This window comes from Anser brachyrhynchus, assembly GCF_964034855.1.
Source record: "Anser brachyrhynchus genome assembly, chromosome: 18".
NCBI classification, from domain to species: domain Eukaryota; kingdom Metazoa; phylum Chordata; class Aves; order Anseriformes; family Anatidae; genus Anser; species Anser brachyrhynchus.
In genome coordinates this window covers 1,153,353-1,176,583 of record NC_137711.1, presented here as the reverse complement: position 1 = coordinate 1,176,583, position 23,231 = coordinate 1,153,353, and the positions used below count along the sequence as shown (strand labels likewise).

Genomic DNA, 23,231 nt, shown 5'->3' with positions numbered 1-23,231 from the left:
GACGGAGGAATGTTTATTCGCCGAGAAGTCTGTAATTTTTCCAGCCCTGTATCTATTTGCGGCAACGTGACATGTGCAGCGTGGTGTTCTTTGCAGGCTTGAAGTCTTGTAAAAAATTAATTGTGTACGCAAAAAAAAAAATTTGGCTTTAAAATATTAAAACCGATAGTGGGGAAGCGAGAGCCCCGTGCACGCAGCCCGCGGTCCCCGTGGGGGGCTCAGGGGCTGGGGCAGGCCCATCCCAGCACGGACCCATTGGGATGTCCCTTCTGGGGGGTCCCTGCAGCCGGCTGCTGGCCGGGGGGTGCCGGTGACCGGGACCCCCTGGGGGCTGTGGGGCCGCAGGCTGGGAGCTGCCCGTGGTGGGGGCGATGCCGCCGGCTGTCCCCCCCCCCCGCCTGTGGCGCAGGCACGTTTCGGAGCTGCAGCCCCACATGCAGGGGCTGCGGCGTCGAGCGCCCGAGGCCGGGCTGCGCCCGGGGGGCACCCGATTGAGGGGAGCCCCCAGTACAGGGGGGGCTGGCTTGGGGGGGGGGGGGCGTGCTGCCAGCGGGGGGGGGGGGGCCGGGGCTGGGGTCCTGGTCCTGCAGGTGGCGAAGCGCAGATGGGGGACATGGGGGGGGTGTGGGGACAGGGTGGGGGGGCTGCGGACCCGCAGTGTGCCCCGTCCCGTCCTGTCCCGTCCCGGGTGGGTCAGCACCGGCACAGCTCCGCGGGGGGGGGCGCTGCCTCCGCCGGCGATGGGGGGAGAGCTTCTGGGGGGCTTCCCCTTCCCCGGGGGGGGGGCTGCTGGGGGGTCTTCCCCTCCCCGGGGGGGGGCTGCTGGGGGGTCTTCCCTTCCCCGGGGGGGCTCCGGCCGGGCCACGCTGGGGCGGCGGAGGCGCGACCCTCCCCGGCTGCGTGCGGGGGGGGGGCTGCGGGAAGCCGCCACCTGCCGCCCCCCCCCCCCACCCGCCGCCCCCGGTCCTCCCCCCCCCCCCGCCACGGTGCCCCCCCCCCCTCCTCCATCCCTCCCAAATCCCGCTCGGGGGCGGCGGCGGCGCGGCCCCTCCCCGGGGCAGGGGGCGCGGGGCCGCGGCCGCCATGGAGGAGGAGCCGCCGCCGTGCCCAGCGCGGGGCCAGCGGCAGCCGGCGGCCGGGAGGCTCCCGCCGCCGCCGCCGCGCCATGGGCCGCCTCGCCGCCGCTGCCATGTCGGCCGCCTTCCTCAGCCCCAGCCTGGCCTTCAGCTCCCACTTCGATCCCGGTGAGTGCCGCAGCACCCCCCGTCATCCCACACCCCCCCCCCCCCCGGGGCCGCCCGCCCTTCGCGGGGCACCGGGAGCCGCGCTCCGCTCCGCACCGCCCCGCATCGCCCCGCATCGCCCCGCACAGCCCCGCATCTCCCCGCATCGCCCCGCACCGCTGCAGCCCCTCCGCATCCCCCCCCCCAGAGCAACCCCGGCTCCCTTCACGCCCCCCCCCCCCCCCGCATCCTCGCAGGGGTCCCCCCGCTCCCCTGCCCTGCCCGCAGCCCCCGTTCCCACCGTGGGTCCGACCCCCCCCCGGGCACCGCCGCAGCCCCCGGGCTCGGTTTGCCGGCGCCCAGCACCCCGCACCCCGCACCCCGCACCCCGCACCCCCCCGGCCCCCTCCCGTCCCCGCCGCCCGGTGGGTGCCGCTCGGGGCCCCGCTGGGCGGCGATGAATGAAGCGCGCCCTCGCCTCCCGCGCCGCCGAATGTCGCTCCGGTGCCCCCCCCCGCACCCCCCCCCGCCCCCCCCGGGCTGTGCCGGATGGGAACGAGCCGCGGGGGCTGCGCTCCGCGGGGGCGCAGCTCGGCGCCGCTCCCCGACCGCTGCTGCGGCCGGGCGCCGTTGCGGTCCCGGGCCGGGGCGAACCCAGGGATCCCCCCCCCCGGGGCCGCGCCTCCTCCGGGGGCACCGGGCTCGCTCCTTCCCGCCCGCACGGCCGCGGCGGGGCCCGCCGCAGGGAGGAGGACGGCGCCCGGGGCTCAGCCCGCAGCCGTCGCCGTGGCGGATCGGTGCGCGGCGGGCACCGGGAGGAGCCCCCGCTGGCGCTAGGAGGGCGGCGGAGGCCGGTGAGGTGCGGGGGGTGCGCGGGGGGTGTGCGGGGCCGTTATGTAAGGCCTCGCTCGCGCTGCCTCCGCAGGGAGGCTGCCGCCCGGCGCGGAGCGGGGCTGCGGCTTTTGTGTGCGCCCGGGGCCGCCGCGGCGCCGTGCCCCGGTAGCTGGGACGCGCGGGCAGCCGGCCCTGGCCTCGCGGCCCTCCCGGTGCGGCTGGCACGTGCGAGGGGCACGGGGACACCCTCGCGCGCGGGATCCGACCCCCCGGGAGCAGGCGGCGGGGTGGCGGCGCCCGAAATGCGCGGTGAACCCGCAGGGGAGCATCTCTGCGGGGTGCCAGCGCCTTGGCACCGTCCCTTTGTTTGCCGGAGCTGGGGAAGCGGCGCCAGGGCTCGGCACCGAGCACCTGCCGGCGGAGCGACCCGTGCCCTCGTGCCTCCAGCAAGGTCCTCGTGCAACGGAGACCGAGCGCTCCCCTCGCTGGACGCAGCTCAGCTCTGGACGCCAGCGCCGGGCTGCAGAACCCGGCCGCACCGGGTCCCTCGTCCCCTCCTCGCCTTTGCGCTGCGCCGCTGCTGCTCACCGGGAGCGGGGTCTGGTGGCCGCCAGGGGCTGGGGCTGTGGAGGGATTTCAACGTGCAGCAGCCCGGGATTTACCCAGCCAGGTCTCTGCTGGTGGAGACTTGGTTCGCAGCCTGCTCGGTATTGATTTGTGTTAGGGAGGAAACCTCTTTATTTGCATCTAAAATGTGGCAGCGCTGGGAATGAAGATGTATTTACCGTCCTCGTCCTTCGGTATAATTTTTCTCCGGGTTTTCTCAAAGCGCCCAATTTGCCATGCTAATCCTGTCAACCTGGGGATTTGCAGGGCACGTTTGATTTAAAAATCTTCCTGCAAGAAGGTTTTCTATTGCTGCCTATCGCCATGCTGCGGAGCGCGCTCCCGAATCCGGGACTCTGCTGTTCATACAACTGACACCCACGATTACCGTCAGGGAAAGAAATTAAAGGGGGGAAAATGTATGCTCTGCTTCACGGGCTTGTCGGTCTTGGATGTTTGGCAGCACCTCCTGTCTGCGCGGCGGCCCTGATTTCCCTGGTGTTTGCTGGTGCCTGCACGGAGCGGGGGGAAGCGCTTGGGGGGCAGAGCCTGGCACAGCGGCCAGGGGCCAGGGCCCCGAGGGCCGAGCCACCAGCAGGGACAGTGCGGGGACAGTGCGGGGACAGTGGTGTCACCTGGGGGTGGAGGTGCTGCTGAAGCCCCTGCTCCGTCCTCAGCTTGTGCCATCGGTGAGGCTGCTTGGCTGCGCCCCTGCCAGGCTGTGCCGGGTGCCCGGTGCTGCTCTGGGGGACGGATGCTCCCCGTCTTGTCCCAGCGCTGGGGGCTCAGGGAGGGGTCCTGGTTCCCCCTCCTGCTGGTTTCCCGTCTCTCTTCACCCATCCGCAGGCCAGACCTGGGGATGCCCTCGCCTGGTGAGCAGGGAGCTGGCTCAGGGCTGATGCTGGAGCTGGGCTCCCACCAGGGTGACCACACCGCGGCCGGGAGCATTGCCGCACCCCTGCCTGTCCTCACGGGCCATGTCCCACCACGTGCCCGTTTGCTCTGAGGCCAAAGAAGCTCCCATCCTCGCGCTGTGAAGTCTGTGGCAGCTCCGGCGGTGATGTGAGGATGTCCCCCCTGCTCCCCGCCTGCCCCCGGCTCTGCCGGTGCCCTGGCTCCCAGCCTGGACTTCCCCGTCTCAGACCGAGGAGCACATTTTGAAATCGTGAGAAACATCCTCTCCTCCCCTGCCCATATTTCTTCTTCCCCTTTTCTTTCCGAGCAATGCAGTGACGACTTTTTAATAACGGAAGAGCAAGCGGAACCGCTGGGTGCGGGTGGGAGACCCCGGCTGGTGTGCTGGGAGGCAGCGGGGCGCTGCGGGCAGCACGGGGACTGTGCTCAGGCTGCTCCGTGCCCCTGGGGCTGCGGGCACCATCGGTGCCCCACGGCCGTGCCCCGGCACTTTGTGAGCCCTGGGAAGGCTCCGTCTGCCCCCCACCCCGCTGGGAGCCGCACGCCACCTGCGTGGCTGGTCCTGGTGGGGGTTCAGTGGCCGGATTCAGCAGGTGCTCCAAGCGTGGCCGTGCAGCCTGGGGGGAGCAGGGTTGGGGTCCCGCTCCTGGACTCCACACATGTCAGGGCAGCGAGGGCTCAGGGCAGCGAGGGGGGCTCTCCACAGCCCCCAAAACATGGGCACGTGCTGCTGCCCCCTGCCCCAGTTGTCACAAGGGCCTTGCGTGGCAGGGGGCTGGGGGGAGCGCAGCGGCAGAGGGGCCGAGCCCCCAGGGGCACCAGGAGCCCCAAACCCTCCCTGGCCGTGCGCAATGCAGGGGGGTGAGGGCAGGAGGGTGGGTGCCTCTGGGGACGACGGGGGGATGTGGGGCAGGGAGCTGGGCCGTGGGGCGAAGGCGGCTGCTGTGGGGGCGGCGTAACGCCCGGCAGAGCGTGGGGAGCTGCGCGCCCGCCTGGCTGCACGTCTCCTCCAGGAGCCGGTGCGTGGAAGGTGTCAGCGGCACGGGGCCGTCTGTCCGTCCGTCTGTGGAGGCAGGGGGGGTCCCACAGGGCCAGGGTGAGGGGCTGGGGGGGGGGGGGGGCTGGCAGCGAGCCCCGTGCCCCCCTCCCTGAGCCTCGCAGCTGGGCTGTCGCTGGAAATGGCGTTCGCGCAGCACCGCAGTGCAGCAGGGCAGCTGGGCCCCGCGCTGCGGGAGGACGGATCCAGCCGGCAGCGCCGCTCCCCCGGGGGTGCCCGGTTGCTCTCCCCCCCCCCCCCCCTTTTTTTCCCCTCCTTCCCTCTCTCGGCTTGCTGCTCCCTCCCTGCTCCCCCGCCCCGCGCGCACGGGTGATTCCGTTCTGGATGGCGATACGGATCCCTGTCAAAGCCAATTAGGAGAAATTAATACGCTGAGGTTGAAAGGGCTCCGATCGCGGCGGTGACTCACGGGCTCCCTGCCCGGCTCTCCCCGTCCGGGGGACGCGAGGTGCCAGCGCAGCTCCCGCCCTGCCCGGTGGCACCGGGGACGTGGGGCAGAGCCGGCACCGGCACCGTGCTGCAGGGGTGCGGGGGGCTGAGCCGTGCACCTGCATGCACGGCCCCAGTGGTACAAGGGGGCTGCCTCCAGCTGGGGGGGGGGGCGCATCCTGCTGGGGGGCTGCGTTTAGCTGGGGCCTGCCTGGTGCTGTGCCCTGTCCTGCCCCGCGGCCGGGCTGTCAGAGCGGTGTCGTGCACTTCCCAGCCTTTGCCTCGTTCGTTTCCCGTGCTCCTTCCGAGCCCTCGCTGATTCCTGGGGCTGGAAAATCCCCACCAGGTCGGGCTCCTCTTGCACCCAGGTCCCGGCTGTGGTGCTCATCCCACAGCTGAGCCTGCCCTTACCCCGTGCGGCTCTGGAAGCCCAGCCCGAGCTTGTGAAGGCGCTGGGAGCAGTGGGGTGGGGGTCCCGGCTGTGCCCTTCATCTGCTCGCGGTCTCTGCTCCTCTCCGGCTGCCCCTTCCCCACAAAGGCCCCGTCCCTTCGGGGCCAGGCTGAGCCGTGGGGACCCTGCGGGACACAGCCTGGAGCAGCTCCTGGACGGCGCAGCCCCGGGGAGGCCGGAGGGCGCCGGGGCTCACGCGGAGGGGAGGGAAGCCGCGCTGACACAGCGTGCCTGGGGACAGCAGAACAAATCTCCTGTGGGCATTAATCTCCCCGCAGGCCCTGAGGAAGCGTTGGCTGAGCGTGCTGCTCGCCTGTCGTAGGGCAATTACTGCTCCAACGGCGTTTGCCATCGCCGGAGCTCTGAACCAAGCCGGGTCTCTGAGCAGCGCGGGGGTTAAACGCCCGGGGGGCGCAGCAAGCCTGGCCCCCGGCTCGCTGGGTTGGGCTGGGGTCCCACGCAGTGCTCCGGCACCCACGGGGTGAGAAATCCCACGGGGAGCCAGGTGGGGGTCCTGGGACCAGCCTGAGCGTGTCGGGCTCCTTGGGGCGGCCTGGAGGGGGGGGAGGTCTCCATCCCAAAGGGCGGCCGCACGGATGGCACGGGGTGCTGGGGGCTGGTGGAGCCGCTGCTCAGAGGGGGGCTGCGGGCTCGGGGGGTGCTGGGGCTGGTCGAGGGGACAGGGCTGTGTTGGGCAGCGCTGCGAGGGGTTGGCCGCCGGAGGAAGCAGGAGCAGGTTCAGGATTTCCTGCAAGTGGCTGTGCCTGCGGCAGGGACGAGGGGAGCGAGCGCCAGGGGCCAGAGGCCCCGTTTCCGTCCCCTCGCCTCTCCCAGCCGTGGCCGGTGCCCTCCCTCGCCGCCTGCTGCCGCGTTTGTTTCAACGCTGGAGCGAAGGAAAGCTCCGGTGTAGAGGCAGGCAGTGAGTGTGGGGTGCAGCAGGGCCGGGCTCTCGGTGTGTGCGGGGAGAGGGGGACCCCGGGGGCGGCCAGGGCTGCGGGGGGCTGCGCACCCCCAGTTGGCACCGAGCGGCCGTCCTGCTCCTGCTCGCAGCATCCCCGACACCCCGCGGGTGGATGGACGTAGAGCCCCAGCACCTGGGGCTCCGTCACGCCAAGAAGGCTTGCTAAAATCCCATCCCATTAATTCTCGGGGTCTCTTCCCCCTGCCCGCTGCAGCCGGAGCTGTTTGGAGACCTGTGGAAAGGGGCCGGGGGAGCTGGGGAAGGCGTCGCGCAGCCGAGCGCTCTGAAACTGGGGCAGGCAAAGGGGAGCTCCCCAGGGCCGGGCACAACGCACGGCATCGGCCCTGAAAATCAGCGGGACCCTTCCCTGCGGCTGGGGGTGGGCAGGGACCCACTGTGTGTGCCCCAGCCCCCAGCCGCTGCCTTTCTGCCTGCCCCCGGGGCATCCCCGGGCATCCCGAGCCATCGGGGCCACCCGGTGCCAGCTCCCAGCCAGAGGTCGGAGGCACGTGGGGATGCGCTCGGCTTCAGCCTCTTGCAGGAGACCTGCTCGCCTCTGTCGCCCGTTTTTGGAGCTGAAGCTTCTTGTTTCATAACGTCGCTGAGCATTTCTGATAAAAATAGGCTGCCCCGCTCCACGCGGCTTCGCTCCCGCCGTTACGTAAAGGCTGCTTCGCCGGCTGCTGGGAGTCTGGTCCTGGCCTTGCTCGTGGTGCTGTGCCCGTGGTGCCGTGCCCACGGTGCCGTGCTCATTGTGCCGTGCCCACGGTGCTGTGCCCGTGGTGCTGTGCCCGTGGTGCTGTGCCCGTGGTGCTGTGCCCGTGGTGCCGTGCTCACGGCGCTGTGCCCGTGGTGCTGTGCCCGTGGTGCCGTGCCCATGGTGCCGTGCCCACGGTGCCGTGCCCACGGTGCCGTGCCCGTGGTGCCGTGCCCGTGGTGCCGTGCCCACGGTGCCGTGCCCACGGTGCCGTGCCCACGGTGCCGTGCCCACGGTGCCGTGCCCGTGGTGCTGTGCCCGTGGTGCCGTGCCCACGGTGCCGTGCTCATTGTGCCGTGCCCACGGTGCTGTGCCCGTGGTGCCGTGCCCACGGTGCCGTGCTCATTGTGCCGTGCCCACGGTGCCGTGCCCACGGTGCTGTGCCCGTGGTGCCGTGCCCACGGTGCCCTGCTCGTTGTGCCATGCCCGTGGTGCCGTGCCCACGGTGCCCCCGCCACCAGCACAGCTGCCCTCGCGGCACAGCGCAGCACCCTCCGGGCGCAGGGCATGGCGGCAGCGGGCACCCCCCCGCGCTCTCCTCCCTCGGGGCACTGCGGGTGCTGAGCTCTCTCTTGCTGCCCACGGTGCGGGCGCGAGGAGCCCTCGTCGCGCGCCGTCCCCTGGGATTTCGCCTCAGCCACGGCCGCAGGTTTCCTGTGATGGAGCCGGAGCCGGAGCGTCCCTGGCGGCGTGGGAGGCGTTACAGTGATTGCCTTCAGGCCTGATTTAAAGCAAGAGAATGTGATTTAAATAATCAATTAATATTGCTTCGCGTGGTTTTTTTTTTAATTATTGTTTTCTTAGAAGAAGGTGAGAGTTGTCCGTGGCTGGCGTGTACCCACTTGAAATGCGGGGCTGCAGCGGGAGAGGCTTTGATGGAGGAACTTGATTTTTTCGTTTCTAATCAAGCTGACGCGCTCGGTGTGTGCACAACAATGATGCAGCTTGGCCTGCACTTATCGCAGCCCTAATTTTTATTTCATCACGTTAGAAAATGACGGATGATCTTTTTTTTTAATTTATTTTCCATCTAATTATTTTTTACTGCTAATTCGTCCCAAGATGATAAAACCAGAACGAAGAGGCAAGAATCAATCCTTTTAAAATCCTTCTGCACTGGTTAACTCAGCCCGCATTAAAAGACACATACGGAGAGCAGATCATCGAGGCGCGCCTCGCATTTAAAATTAAAATCTGGTAAACCCCGGAGAGGCTGCAGGGGTGGCACTGATGGGAGGAGGTCTCCGGGGCTGTGAGTGCTGGGTGCTGCCCCCTCGCACCCCGGGTTTGGGTGCCAGGGGAGCACAGCCCTGCCCGCGGGCTCCTGCGTGGCTGCTGCTGGACCCGGCTCCCCATGGGTGACCCTGTCCGACCGTGCGCCCGGGTGCCTCAGTTTCCTCCCGGGGCTGCGAGGAGCAGCCTCGTGTCGGCGTGCTAAATGGCAGCGGGCGGCTTCTTGCTGCCTGGATGCAGCCGGGTGAGCAGAGCGCTCATCCTTTGAGGTGTAAAATTGCTTTCCTGGAAGCTGCCCGCAGATCCGGGCCCTTCGTCTGGCCGGGGATTAAAATGTTACCAGGGTTGTGCTTGCGCCGGGAGAGCTGCTGGGAGCAGCTGGACGTGGCGATGGGTCCTGCGAGTTTGATCCCAGCCCAGCACCCTGCCTGAATCCGGCCCCAGCACCTGCACCCTGCACCCTGCCCGAATCTGGCCCCAGCACCTGCACCCCGCATCCCACACCCTACTCAAACCCACGCCCAGCCCTGTACCTTGCACCCTGCCCAAACCCGCACCCAGCCCAGCACCCTGCCCAAATCCAGCCCCGGCACCCGCACCCTGCTGGAGCCCACACCCAGCCCTGCACCCTGCACCCTGCCCAGCCCCAGCCCTGCACCCTGCCCGCTCCCACATGGGCTCCTGCTCCCCGTTGGAACAGACGGGGCAATGCCAGAGGGCAGGAACCCCCCCGGGGTGCTCCCTCCTTGTCCCACTCCCTTACGCCTAGCTGCCACCAGTGCCGGAGAGGGTCCCTGGGGCAATGGTGGGGTGACAAAAGGGGTCCGAGTGCCGTGGGGCCATGGGTGTCCCCGTTGTTCTCCCCGAGCATCCCCATCCTGCGGGCAGCGGGTCCTTGTTCCGTGCTGCAGGTGCCGGGTGGGGAAACTGAGGCACGGTAAAGTGGCTCGAACGGCACCTCCAGCAAGGGGCTGGGGGACGGAGCTGGGGGGGGGTCTCGGGTGTTTGCCCCAGCGGGAAGGGAAGGAGCAGGGGGGCCAAGGGCGGGCGGCCGCTTGGGCAGGACCCCGCAGGGCAGGACCCCGCTGCTGCCCACCCGGCTGTCGGTGCGGAGCCCTGCGGGGAGCCCCGGGCTCTCCCCTTCCGCACACGTCAGCCCCGCTCGCTCCTCGCCCGCTCCCGCCGGGCAGAGGCGAGCGGCGGCGGCGGCAGCATCCCGGCGGCGCGCGATGGCTGGCGGAGCGGCCGCAGGCGCTCGGCGAACGTGAGTCAGCAAAGGAGCCGGGAAGGGCTGAGCCCTTCGCTGCGGGGCTCTGGGGGGGGTGGGGGGGGTGGGCTGCAGCCTTTCCCGGTGCTTTTTTAAGAAAGGGATTTATTTATTTTTTTGGGGGTGGCGGGAGGGTTGTCCTGAGCTGGTGGGCGACGCAACAGGATGCAGGGGGGCGGCAGCGCGGGCAGAGCTGTGCCCCGCTGCACCCCGCTGCGCTCAGCATCGCCGGTGTCTGTGCCTTGCCGTTCTGCCCTCGTTTGCCGGAGCTGGACGGGGGCCGGGGCAGGTGGCACCCTGGGGTCTCTGCCGAATGCCACCCCCCTGTCCCCTGCTGTCCCCCCAGCCTGGGGCCGGGGCTCTGCGTTGCCTGCCTTGCGGGCAGCGCTGGAGCATCCCCGCTCGGGGGCTGGCCCCCGGTGATGCAGCAGTTCCCGCTGCCTTGCCCGGCCAGGCTGGGGATGCACCGAGCTGGCCGCTCTCGGCATGACCCCGCGGCGAGGCTGGGCTGTTGGGGGGGGGGCTGCGGCTGGGAGGGTCCCGCGGGACCCCCGTGGCCTGGAGCGGGGAGGGGGGCTCATGGAGGTGTCAGAGAGAGCTGTGCAGGGCTCCCCGCCCTCCTGGGGTGCTGGTGACCCCCCTCCTGCCCCAGTCTGGGGCTGTGCTGGGGTTCGGCCCTGGGGTGCTGCCCCCCCAGCCCCAGCTCTGCCCCCCCAGGCTGCTGGTGCCCAGCCTTGGTGCAGGGGCTGCGCGGTGCCAAGGCCGGGGGGGGGGACGGGGCCGGTCACAGCTCCCACGCCGCCAGTAGTGCAGGTGGGGAAACTGAGGCAGGCCCAGGCAGCCCCCGCTGCGCCTTGTTTTGGGAACTGGTTCATCGGAAAAGCTCCATTTCCTGAGCCGCGGCCTTGGGGCGGCTCAGCTGACGGTCCCTGCTGGAAGGGCTTCTGTCGCCGCGCTCTGCTCCCCTGTCGGCGTTCAAAAGGCTCTGCTGGGTGAGTCATTTTCTCTCTTGCTGTCCCACTATCCAAGGAAAATGGTGACATTCGCTGTACAAAGTGTGTTCACCATGGAAACGAGCTGAAAGCAGAGAGAATGCCACCCCCGGCTCCTCCCAGGTTTCGGCTGTGCATCGCTGAGCCTCAGAAGATGGCTCTGGGGCTCCTCGGCGAGCACCGACACTTGGGCGAGCTCCGGGCCGGCCGCGCTCCGAGGGCACGGGGCAGCCCCGGGGTGGCTGTGCGGGGCGAGCGGGGCCATCCCCAGCCCTCCTGCCCTTCAGGTGCTTCCCAAGGGCACGCGGTGCGGGGGCAGAGCTGCGCTGGCAGTGCCGGCCCTGCTCCCTGCCCAGCGTGGTGCTGAGCCCAGCGCAGAGCCGCTGCAGGCGGGAGGGTTGGGGTCGGTGATGGCGCAGCCCCGGCGCTGGCGATGCCCCGAGGCGCGTGCGTGGGAGCAGCTCCGAGCGGCTCAGCGCCGCGCTTGGTGGCCTGGAGCGTGGCTGTGGTGCTGGACTGGGGTGCTGGGAGGGGGTCCAGCGCGTGGCTGGATGGCCCCGCATCCCTGCCCTCCCTGCCCTCGGTGCCGCGGGGACGGCTCCGCGCTGCTGCCCGCGGCTCCGGGTGCAGTTCCCCGGTGCAGGCGGGCGCGCGGGGACACGCTCGGTGCTGGCGCTCGGTGCCGCTGCGGCTCCCTGCTGGAGGCCTTTCGCTTCCTCCTGCCACAATCCGCTGGTTGTTCGGGAGGCTCTGGGCGGAATGGTAATGTGGCAGCTGCCTGCCCGCGGGGGGCACGGGGGGCTGGTGGCTGAGGGGACGTGGTGCGGGCTGGCCCCGCGGGGTGGGCGCCAGGATTTGGGGTTTCTGTGCCGGGAGGTGTGGGGGGGTCCGGCCAGGAGCAGCCCTGTGTCCAGTGGGATGTGGTGTGGGGCTGGTGAGGGGCTTGGGGAGCCGGGGCTGTGGATTGCCCAGCGGTGTTCACCCCCTGACGGAGCTGGGCAGGGTGCGGGGAGCCGCCGGTGTCAGCGGGAGCAGGGGTTTGGGAAGGCGGGGGGGGACCTGGGACCCCCGAGCCGGTGCATGGGGTGTCATTGCCACCGTGCAGGTACCATGCACGGGGATTCTGCTCCGTGCAGGCTGCCCGCGGGGTCCTGCCTCGGCCCTGGGCCCCCCTCGTGCTCCCCTCCCTGTCCTGGTCCCGAGCTGGGGGCACAGCGGTGCTGGGAGCCTGCGAGCAGTGCCCCTGCCTGCCCCAGCCCCAGGGTGCATCCACAGCCCCCACGCCGGGCAGGGCCCCCCTGGTCCATCTCCTGACCCCTCCCCTGACCCCGTGCCCCCCCCATGTCCCCGCAGACGGCACCCCCCTTAGCGAGCTCTCCTGGTCCTCCTCGCTGGCCGTCGTGGCCGTTTCCTTCTCTGGGCTCTTCACCTTCATCTTCCTCATGTTGGCCTGCCTGTGCTGCAAGAAGGGAGACATCGGCTTCAAGGTGAGCGCGGGGGGAGGCCGGGGTGGGCAGGGGGGGTGCAGCCCCCCAGCGCGGGGCCAGGCTGCTGTGCACCAGTGCAGGATGTGCCCCAGCTCGGGACGGTGTCGCTCCGGGGAGCTCAGCCCCCGTGCATCGCCACGGGCTCAGCATCACGGCAGGCCGTATCCTGACCCTGCGCCGCACAGTGCCGGGATGCCGCAGGGCTCAGCGTCACTGCGGGCCGTATCCTGACCCCGCCAGGCTCCCCGCTCCGCGGGGCCAGGCCATGGCACGGTTAAGGGCCGCCGCAGTCCCACCCGCACGCCCCCGGGGTGGGAGGCACCCTGACCTCACAGGCACAGAATGTGCCGAGAAACAGTTTTCCCTAATTGCTGGGATTTTTGTGGAGGCTTGTGGCGCCCGCGGCAGGAGGGGGGTCAGGCAAGGGGGGGGGGACACGCCGGGCTGTTGTGTAACCATCCCACACCGTCCGGAGCACCTCTCCGTGCCGCAGGGGAACAATGAGCCCCCTCGTGCCCCCGTGCCGGCTATATAGGGGCGCCGAGCCGCGGCCGGGCACTGCCCGTGCCCGGTGGGTTGCGGCGCGCAGCACCCCGGGGGGCAGCGCTGCCGGCGGCGTTGGCAGCACCATGAGAGGCGGCTGGGCTGGGGCAGGGCGATGCTCACCCTCGCCTACCTGCTCGCCAAGGCGGCTTTCGGGAGCCGGGCGCTGTATGGGTGCCGCCACCAGGTATTGGGGTTAGGGGCTGGGGCAGCGCCTGCCGCTGGGGGAACCTTCCTGGGGTCTCCGTGCATGGGGGTGTGTGATGTGCAGGGGGTGTGGGGGATGTGGGACGGGCTGTGGGGAGTCCGTGGGGTCAGTTGTCTCTGCTCGGTGTGTGTCCCCCCACCCCTGCGCGCCCCCCTCCGCCCCGGCCCAGGAGTTTGAGAACGCCGAGGGGGATGACTACGTGACGGAGTTCTCGGCCCAGGGCTCGCCCGCCCCGCAGCATGGCCCCGAGGTCTACATCCTGCCCCTCACCGAGGTCTCGCTGCCCATGGCCAAGCAGCCGGGGCGCTCAGGTAAGCCGAGGGGTGGGCACCGGGACCCCCGTGCAACCTGACCCTGCACCATCATCCTGTGGGGAGGGTCCAGGAGGGATGACCCCAGCCTAAGGGTTTAGCCAAAGCAGCTCCCGGGCAGGGGCAGGATGCTGAGGTCCCTCCGCACAAGGGTCCCTGCTGGCCAGCACCCTGAACCCTCGCCTGGCACCGAGGGGAGCGGCGTGCATCCCCACCGGGGTGCAGTGGGACACGGAGTGCCCCGTCCCATGCCATCCGCCGGCCCCAGCCCTGCGTAAACAAGGCAGCGAGTGGGAGAGGAATCCGGGGGGAGGGGGGGGGGGGCCGCTGTGCCACAGCCCCCTCGCTCCCATTGTGGCGCTCCCCAGCTCGGAGAATGGCAGCAGTGTGATGGGGCCGGCGCGGTGCGGGGCGGCGCAGCGCGGCCCAACAATGGCCCCATTGCTGCACCCCTTGGCATGGGTGCCTGAGGGGCAGGACCTGCACCGGGAGGGGGCCGGGAGGGGGGGGCTAAATGCCAGCGCTGCAGCTCGGCTGCGCTCCGCTCTCCCCATCCCTGGGGAGGAGAAGGGGTGGGGGACGGTGCCCGGGCACACCGGTGCCCCACGTCCCCCAGCCAGCACAGCCCCAAGAGGATGCCCGGCAGGGAGAGCGCCCTGGCTGCGGGGTGCCTGGGGCTGCCCCCCCCGGTGCTGAGGGGACAGCAGCCGGGGACAGCGTGGGGCGGCACAGCGGGGGCACCGGGACTCGGCCGGCACCGGCGGGTAAACGGGGGCGGGCTGAGCGCACGGGCGCACGGGCGCGCGGGCACAGGGGCAGCTGGATGTGCGCCTTTACAGTGCAGCTCCTCAAGTCCGCGGACCTGGGGCGGCAGAGCCTGCTGTACCTGAAGGAGATCGGGCATGGCTGGTTTGGAAAGGTGAGCGCTGCCGGGGGGGGGTGCAGAGCCGGGGCCGTGGAGGCACGGGGACGTCGGGGCAGTGGGACACCGGGGCAGTGGGACGTCGGGACACCGGGGCACTGGGGCAGGGCGCGTGCAGGATCCAGTCCCTGCAGGGCTGCTCCAGCTCTCGTGCCACGCCGGGACGGGGGCTGCAGGGGGCTGCGTGTGCCCGTCGGGACGCCAAATGTGGGGGGCAGGGCTGGGGATTACTGGTGAGGATGGAGCGGGACGCGTCTGCCCCCTTGCCCCGAGGTGTTCCTGGGGGAGGTGAACTCGGGCATCAGCAGCACCCAGGTGGTGGTGAAGGAGCTGAAGGCCAGCGCCAGCGTGCAGGACCAGATGCAGTTCCTGGAGGAAGCGCAGCCCTACAGGTAGGTGCGGGGTCGCTCCGTGGTGGCACCGGGCTGCTGGGGTAAGGGGGGGAGCCCCCAGGCTGTGGGCTGTCCCCCCCATGTCACATCTGGCTGAGCAGAGCTGTCGCACGGAAGACGCTGGGTGCCTCGCCGAGCTCTCCGTGCCGCACGGCTCCGTCCTGGGGCTCGCTGGCTGCGGGGTGCGGGGAGCTGCTGCTGTCCAGCCCCGGCTGTGCTGAGGTCATGGGCATGGAGGGAGGGGGGGGCACGGAGCTGGCCTGTGCCCTGTGAGAGCTGAACAAATGCCCCTTTGTGGCGTGTCCCGGGGTGCTGGGACACAGTGGTACCCGCTCCCGGCCCTTCCCGTCAGCCCGCGCGCCCCAGGGGGGCCCCCCCGGTGCTGCCACCCCCAGCTCCGGCTGGCTCGGCGGCAGGCCCCGTGGTGCCGACGTGCCCCTCGCTCTGCCCCTCGCAGGGCCCTCCAGCACACCAACCTGCTGCAGTGCCTGGCCCAGTGCGCCGAGGTCACCCCGTACCTGCTGGTGATGGAGTTCTGCCCGCTGGTGAGTCCCCCGTGTCCCCAGGGAGCCGCCACGGGGCCATGGCTAGCCCCTGTGGCCACTCGAGCTGCCGAACGGCGTGCCATCGTGGTGGGGAGGCACGAGGCACGGCTCTGCCGGGCTTGGCACGGCTCAGCCCTGGCACCAGCCGAGAGCAGAGCCAGCACCTTGGGGCAGGAGGGGAGCGGGGTGACGGTGGCACCGCCCCGCAGGGTGACCTGAAGGGATACCTGCGGAGCTGCCGGGGGGCCGACACCATGGCCCCGGACCCGCTGACCCTGCAGAGGATGGCGTGCGAGGTGGCCTGCGGCGTCCTGCACCTGCACAGGAACAACTACATCCACAGGTAGGCCGCCTGGGGTGGGGGGGTGCGGGTTGGGCAGCCCCCCCACCGGACACCAGCGTCCCCCCCAGACCTCTGCTCCTCCTGCCCAACAATATCCTGGTGCTGAGTGAGTTGCACACGGAGACTCCAGCATCAGTGATTTTGTTGAGGAAGGGGAGCGCTGCCGTCGGGGCCACCCCACCTGAGCCGGGCTGCTCGGGTGCATCCCTGCGAGCGATGCTGTGGCTGGGGGGGCTGCAGGGAAGCATGGCTGTGCTGGAGGGGGGGTTCCTGCGGGCATCCCGGTCTCGGTGGGTCCTGCTACACTCAGGGTCTCCCCACCACGCACCCGCACTGTCCTGCTGTGCGCCCCAGCTGCACGCACCCCCTCCAGGGCTGGTGCCAGCACGGGTAGGCAGTGCCCGGGCGTGCATTGCTCGGGGAACCTGCTTTCTGCTTGGCTCAGCGCGTGACGGACGGACGGATGGACAGAGGCGCAGCTGGAGCGCCGCGCAGGAATTCCTGCTGTGCATTTGGTGGCTTGGGTATCGGCACGCCCGGCGTTTGGCCGCCGCGCAGCCACCCTGGTCCCACTCCCGCCGCCAGCCGCGGTGCTGCCGGGGGTGCCCGCGGGTGGTGGTCCCGCAGCCCCTGGGCGGTGGGTGCCCTGTGCCCCCCCAGGGGGGTGGTGACAGCGCCGAGGTTTGCTTGGCAGCGACCTGGCCCTGCGGAACTGCCTGCTCACCGCCGACCTGACCGTCAAGATCGGGGACTACGGGCTCTCGCACTGCAAGTACAAAGTAAGGCTGGTTTGGGTGAGCAGGGGGTGGCGCTCGGCTGCGGGGGGAGGCTCAGGGACCTGCTGTGTGCACACACAGCTCTGCACACACACACACACACACACACACCGCTCCAACCCTTCCCTGCCATGCCAGGGCAGCCCCTTGCCCATGCCCTTTGCTGGGGCAGCGGGTGGGTGCTTCCCCAGAGACCACCACCCCAGAGCCTGTGTGCGGTGCTCAGTGCCCCAGGACCGAGCTGTCCGTGTTGGCTCGTCCCCAGGCAGCCCAGGCTCCACGGCACGAACAGGGCTTTGCTCCCACCAAGTGCCCTGTGCCCCTGCCGGGGCTGGATGTGCCCCTTGGCAGCTGCAAGGGCTGGGGCTGGGAGGCAGAAGGCGAGCGGTGGGGGGAGGCTGGGGGTCTGCCGGGGGCTCAGGACGGGGAGACGGCGGGAGCAGGAGGAGAGGGAGGAGGCAGAAAGCAGGGGGTGGCCAGCCTGGAGGAATGGCACGGTGGGGCTGGGGGCTGGCGAGGGAGCAGAGCGGGTGCCGAGGGGCTTGGGGTGAGGTTATGGGGTGGCACAGCGGGGCTGGGGGTGGGGGGGGGTGCCGGGGCAGTTGGCGCGGCGGTGTGGCCGGTCCCTTACGCGTAGGTTTGACGTTCTCTTCTCGTACTGACCCTGCATACTTGGCAGGACGACTACTTCGTGACGGCCGACCAGCTGTGGGTGCCGCTGCGCTGGATCGCCCCCGAGCTCATCGACGAAGTGCACGGCAACCTGCTCATCGTGGACCAGACCAAGGCCAGCAACGTCTGGTGAGCAGGGCGGGGGGCACGGGGCCGGGGGCGGGGGGGGGCTGCTGCCGGCGTGGCTCGGTCTAAAGGTGCGGAGGGAGGCAGCCGGCACCTGCTGGCATAAGCAGGACACGTCGGGGTGCATCGTTTGTGGGGCTGCTGGATGGTGGTGGGATTGGGGGGAGAGGGGGTCCCCGTGCGCCCAGCATGCCGCCGTGCCCGCAGGTCACTGGGCGTCACCATCTGGGAGCTGTTTGAGCTGGGCAGCCAGCCCTACGACCACTACTCCGACCGGCAAGTGCTCGCCTACGCCATCAAGGAGCAGCAGCTGAAGCTGCCCAAGCCCCAGCTGAAGCTGTCGCTGTCGGAGCGCTGGTGAGGAGCCCGGGCCGGGCTGCGGCCGCATCCTGCCCCCTTCCTCTCCCTATTTCCCAGGGGTGGGGGGTGGGGGCTGCGGCGGGGTCCACCCCGTGCCACGGCTCCGGCACGGCGAGCAGCTGCTGGAGCCGGAGCAGAGCGGCTGTGCTGAGCCCCGCTCTTCGCCGCGGCAGGTATGAAGTGATGCAGTTCTGCTGGCTGCAGCCCGAGCAGCGCCCGACGGCCGAGGAGGTGCACCTGCTGCTCTCCTACCTCTGCGCCAAAGGCGCGACGGAGGCCGAGGAGGAGTTCGAGAAGCGCTGGAACTCCATGAAGCCCAACAGCAGCGCCAGCGGCAGCCACCACGGCGCCGAGCTCTCCTCCTTCCCGCTGCTGGAGCACTTCTCGGCCGACGGCTTCCCCTCGGACGGGGACGACATCCTCACCGTCATGGAGACCAGCCACGGCCTCAACTTCGAGTACAAGTGGGAGCACACCAAGACCGAGCACTTCCAGGCCCCCCTGGGGTCCCTGAGCCCCAGCAGTGCCGCCCGCTACCACGACCTCTACTACCCGGCCGCGTCCGCGGGGCGCCTGAGCCTGGGGGTCTCGCCCTCCTGCTACGAGTGCAAGCAGCCCGGCTGCCCCGGCCTGCCGGCGCCCGGCGTGGTGCCCATCCTGGGCGCCCACAGCCCCTCGCTCGGCAGCGAGTATTACATCCGCATCGAGGGGCCGGCCGAGGGCGGCGCCGAGCTGGACTACGCCATGTGCTCCTACAGCCCCGAGGGCGAGCGGGGCTCCCCGCGGCCCCCGTCCTGCTGGAGACCCCAGGGCACGCGGGGCGGCAGCACCTACGACTCCGACAGCAGCCCCACCGTCTCCCTCAGCATGGAGCCGCTGCTGGGCCACGCGCCGGCGGGCGAAGGCTCGTGGGAGTGCGCCGAGTACTACCCCTACGCCTGCCCGGGGCAGGAGCAGCGCGGCTACGAGCCGTCCCCCGGCCACGGTGCCGAGCGGTACCTGCTGGAGGACGAGCACACCGAGCCAGGCGGCAAGGACTGGCCCGTCCCTGGCTTCCAGCACAGCATCTTCGGCGACCCGCTGGGCGTCTCCCCCTCGGTGAACTGCGCCTACAGCCCCCGGGGCTATGGGCAGCCCCCGGGGCAGAGCGCGACCCGGCCGGACTGCGTGGCGCTGGAGCTGGGCGACGACAGCCCCCCGGGCGCCCCCCTCCCGGAGGGTGCCAGCCCCCCGGCCCCGCAGCAGCCCTGGGCCTCCAACAGCTCCTCCAACAACAACATCGGTGGCAGCAGCAGCCCGGCCGCCCGCGAGCCCGGTGACAGCTGGTGCTACCGCCGCATGATCACCTTCCGCGGGCTGATGGCCAAGCCGCTGGGCACCGTGCCGCGCGGCCAGCCCCAGCTCGGGGGGTCCCCGCCGGGCCTCGATTTCCGCCGCCCGCGGCAGGATCAGGCCCTCAGCACGGCCGGCGGCTCCTCCCCGTGCCGCTCGCCCTCCCCGCGGAGCCAGGCCTGGCAGAGCCGTGACTCATCAGCCTCCGGCCGCTCGCAGGCGGCGGCGCTGGCTGGTGGCCCCGGCACGCCACGGGGCCCCGGCGCAGCCCCGGCAGCCGTAGCCGGGGCCCAGCCGTGCCCGCAGGATGCCTGCCCGGCCGAGGGCATGGAGGGGAGCAGCCCTGCCTGCAGCCCTGTGCTGGGGCTGGGGGAGGCTGCCCCCATGGCTGGCACCTCTGCCCCAAACCCCGGGTCCCCTACGGAGCCCGGTGTAGATGGTGCCCAGCCTACGCCGGAGGCTGTTGAGGCACCGGTGCCCGGGGAGGCCGCTGCTGACAGCGGCACGTGTCCTGCCAGCGACACGGACAGGACCCCGGACAAGACGTTCTCCAGCGCCAGCTTCCCCGGTGGGGACGACGGGAGCGACGAGGACACGGCAGAGCTGACCTCCGGCGTCTTCACTGACTTCTCCGGGGACTACATGGAGAGGGTGGACATGGCCCCGGCGTTCAAGTCCCTGCAAAAGCAGGTGGGGACACCGGATTCCCTGGAGTCCCTGGACATCCCCTCCACAGCCAGCTCCTGCGAGGTCTTCAGCCCCACCGCCTTCGCCCCCGCTGGGCAGCCCAAGGCGCTCGACAGCGGCTACGACACCGAGAACAATGAGTCCCCCGAGTTTGTCCTCAAGGAGCCCCACGAGCCCCGAGAGCCAGAGGCCTTTGGCCAGCTGGGGAAGCCGCCCCCAGGGCTGCCGGGGGGCGAGGGTGACGGCCCGGCCCCCGAGACGCGGCTCTCGGCATCCTTCAGCGCTGAGCTGCACGGCCTCTCCGAGAAAAACCCGTACCGTGACTCTGCCTACTTCTCCGACTACGACACCGAGGCCGAGCGTGGCCCCAAGGACGACGAGGACAGTGACGGGTCTGAGACCCCGGAGGCAGAGAAGGAGGGGTCCCAGCCCCACGCACAGGACCTGGGACAAGCCCCCGGGCTGGGCGAGGACCCGCTGCACCCCCCAGGAGCCCCCGCGAGCCCCCCGGCAGCACCCAGCACAGCAGAGGCATCTGAAGCGCCGGACGTGGGGGTCTCTGCAGGGGACTGGAGGGGGGCAGAGGCTGGGGATGCCCCGGCTGGCCCCACGGCACAAGAGGCTGGCACCGACCCGCGAGTCACTGGCACGGGGCCGGGCACCGATGGAGACACACCAGGGGTCTGCGGCGTCCCTCCAGGCTCTGTGCCGCCCAAGACTTTCTTCTTGTCCCCAGTGCCAGCGAGCCCCGAGGAGCCAGCGTCGGGCAGAGGGACCCCCGTGGCTGAGGGCATCCCCGGACTGGGGGGGGATGCAGCGGGGGGCAAACAGACTGTGTCCCCCACGCCAGGGCTGGGGGAAGCGGGGCTGTCCCCAGAGGGCACCGGGGTGGGCATCGCCCCCGGAGGGGACGCGCCAGGAGGTCCCAGCACGCTGCTATCGGGGGCCGAGTCACCAGTGCGCTCTCCCCCGGGGCTCTCCCTGCTCCCGTCCGCCCGGGAGCCACGGCCGGCCACCTCGGAGCGGCGAGAGGAGCCTGAGGAGGAGGAGGAGGACACGGAGGACAGCGACGAGTCGGACGAGGAGCTGCGTTGCTACAACATCCAGGAGCAGAGCGAGGAGAGTGAGGAGGAGCCGGCGGCCGTGCCCATCGTGGTGGCCGAGAGCCACAGCAGCAGGAACCTGCGCAGCCTCCTCAAGATGCCCAGCCTGCTCTCCGAGGCCTTCTGCGAGGACCTGGAGCGCAAGAAGAAGGCCGTGTCCTTCTACGACGATGTCACCATCTACCTCTTCGACCAGGTGAGGGCAGGGCCCGGGGAGGGCGCACGGTGGTGGGCACGGCGTGGGGGCATTTTGAGCTCCAGGCTTGCCACCAGCAAGCCACCAGCATCTCCTCCTTCGCAGGAAAGTCCCACGCGGGAGCTGGGCGAGCAGAGCTTCCCGGATGCCCCCGAGCCTTCAGGGCAGCCCCCGGCCAGCGGCAGCCCCACGAGCCCCACGAGCCCCGCCAGCCCCACGGACAGGCTGAGCGCCTCCGACGACTCCTCGGACGGCAATGCCTCAGAAGAGAGTAAGGGGGCCGGTGGGGGCAGCGGGGTGGTCTTGGGGCCGGGCAGGTGACCACCCCCCCGTGGGCTCAGCCCCAGCCCCCTCGCTCTGCGTCACAGGCGGTGGCTTCGAGTGGGACGACGACTTTCCGCTCATGCCGGTGAAGCCGTCGCTGATGTCCTCGCTGTCGGGGACGCCGGCGGAGCCCGACCCGTCCGTCCCCGCGCTGCTGCCGGCGCCCAAGCAGGTGCTGCCCATCCAATTCTCCCGTTTCACGGTCTCGCCTGCCCCGGTGTCCCGGTTCTCCATCACCCACGTCTCCGACTCGGACATGGACTCCATAGGAGGTGAGTCCCCGCTACGTGCCCACCCTTGGGGGGGGGGGGTTCCCCAAGCATCCGGGACCCCCTGCTGCCCCGCAGGGCGCCTCTCCACAGTGCCACCCCCTGCAGCCCGGACACTCGGTGACCTGTGTCCCCTCGGGGACCAGTCACCCCCGGGTCACCTCGTCCCTACGAGCACCGTGCCCGGTGCCCTGCTCACGCCGCCTCTCCGCTCCTTTCCAGGCAGCAGCGAAGACGGTGACCGGGAGTGAGCCAGCCTGGGTGCTCACCTGCTAGCGCCCTTGGCACCGGCACCGGCCGGCGGCCACGGAGGACAAGGGGCGGCCGGAGTGGGGCCTGGCCCGGGCTCCCGGCACCGAGCTCCGTTTTTTTTTAGGGGGATTTGGTCGGAAGGAGTTTGGGTGCTGCTGCTGGTCGGAGCCGGGCACGGCCCGGGGCGAGGCGGTGGGTGCCGGCCGTGCGTGCGCGAGCGGATGGCTGCGCGTGTATACATATATATATATATATATAGACATATATATATATATAAATTATAGCATTTAAGGGGTAGTGCCCTGACCTTGCTAACATTTGCGGAGTCCCCCCCACCCCAGTGAAGACCCCCCCCCCCCCCCCCCCCCACCTTGGCTTCTTGCCCACATGTGCTCCCGAGGCGGTGTTTGTCCCCACGTCCCCCTGTGCCGTGCACCTCGATGCCCCCCCGTGTCCCTCCCTGCCCGGGCTGGCGCTGGCTCTTGGGGGCTGGGGGGGGCTGGGGGGGGGGGTTACAGGGCCTGCAGCACGGCTTGAGGGGGCCGGGGAGCTCCCAGCCCTCACGTTTTGCCTGGCCCTTCTGGGGAGCAGCCCCTGGCCCAGTGAGGGACCCCCCCAGGGGGGCTGAGAAGCTGGGGAGGGGGAGCGCCAACCCGACTATTTTTGTATTTAAAGAAAAGGAAAAAAAAATACTAAAAAAAAAAAAAAAAACAACAAAACTTGCTGTTGACAGAACTCACATTGACGCGGTTTTAAGTTATTGTTGCCAAAGAGATGTAAAGAGTTCGTGGAGGCATTGGGGGATGGGGGGGTGGGGGGGGTGGGGGTCTTGTGGTTTGTTTGTTCAGGGTTTTTTTGTTTTGTTTTGTTTTTTAAATTCATTTAAGGCTTAGGATAATTGTGCAATTCCAGCTTCCAGAAGGAAATGGGACTAAGCGGAGCTGAGCGAAACCTTGAAATCAGGGCTGTTTCCTTTGGGGCCAATAGACCAAACCCTGAGGTGAGAAATAACCCCCCCCCCAGTCCCCCCCCCGTCCCCCCCCCAGTGTCCTGCAGCCCGGGCTGGCTCCCGTGGGTGCGTGGGGTGAGTGCACTCGTGCACGGACACACGCGTGTGCACACACAGACACGTGTGGCTGCGTGCCATGGGATGGGGCTGGGGCTGCTTTTGGCGTGGGGGGGGGTGGCTCGGTGCTGCAGCACGAGCCCACTCCCCAGCACGGCGCGGGGGCAAACGCCACGGGGTGAGGCGCAGCCTCGCCGGGCACCACGTCCCTGCCCACCCTCGCACCTTCGCCAGCCCACCCTGATCTCGTGCCTGCTGCCGGTGCCACGTCTTTGCCCCCCAAGGGACGAGCGGGGTCCCCAGCCCCAGCCCCGAAGGCCGGGGAGGCTGCGCCTGCCCCGTGCCCTCCCTGCTGCACCTCCCGCAGCCTTCCTAATTTACTGAGCTCAATTAGTGCTTTATTTAAGTGCTTTATTTAAGCTCTAACCCGGCCCTAGCCCCCTGCCCCCGGTCATGCCTCAGTGTGGCTCCGCTGGGCTCTCTGCTTTGCGGCTGGGGGTGCTCGGGCCCCTGTCCCCCCCCACCCCAGCCCTCCCATGTCCCCCCCAGCCCAGGGTTTGGTCTATGGCGTGCAAGGCAGCTGCCTCTGGAG

The 23,231-nt window shown here is 70.1% G+C and overlaps 1 protein-coding gene across 4 annotated transcripts; it reads left to right on the top strand.

Annotated features, from left to right (window-relative positions):
* Positions 1–1,080: 1,080 nt before the first annotated feature.
* AATK (apoptosis associated tyrosine kinase) lies at positions 1,081–22,287 on the top strand. Of its 4 annotated transcripts, none has more exons than XM_080561018.1 (14): positions 1,081–1,244; positions 12,079–12,212; positions 13,133–13,274; positions 14,114–14,193; positions 14,470–14,588; positions 15,046–15,133; positions 15,343–15,476; positions 16,171–16,255; positions 16,932–17,053; positions 17,258–17,407; positions 17,584–20,728; positions 20,834–20,999; positions 21,097–21,324; positions 21,544–22,287. In XM_080561018.1, the coding sequence occupies exons 1-14, from the start codon at positions 1,166–1,168 to the stop codon at positions 21,570–21,572; spliced, it is 4,701 nt and encodes a 1,566-aa protein (XP_080417144.1). In that variant the 5' UTR covers positions 1,081–1,165; the 3' UTR covers positions 21,573–22,287. The 4 variants fall into 4 exon arrangements, with proteins under 4 accessions (XP_080417144.1, XP_080417143.1, XP_080417141.1 ...); XM_080561017.1 differs by having other exon boundaries at positions 1,095–1,244; positions 16,914–17,053; XM_080561015.1 differs by lacking the exon at positions 1,081–1,244 and adding an exon at positions 6,298–9,730.
* The last annotated feature ends 944 nt before the right edge of the window (positions 22,288–23,231 follow it).

Coding starts and splice junctions, on each gene's coding strand:
- AATK (XM_080561015.1), top strand. CDS start 9,175: ATGCCAGAGGGCAGGAACCCCCCCGGGGTGCTCCCTCCTTGTCCCACT. Junction 12,213..13,132: donor AGGGAGACATCGGCTTCAAG/GTGAGCGCGGGG, acceptor GCCCCGGCCCAG/GAGTTTGAGAACGCCGAGGG. Junction 17,054..17,257: donor ACCAAGGCCAGCAACGTCTG/GTGAGCAGGGCG, acceptor CCGTGCCCGCAG/GTCACTGGGCGTCACCATCT.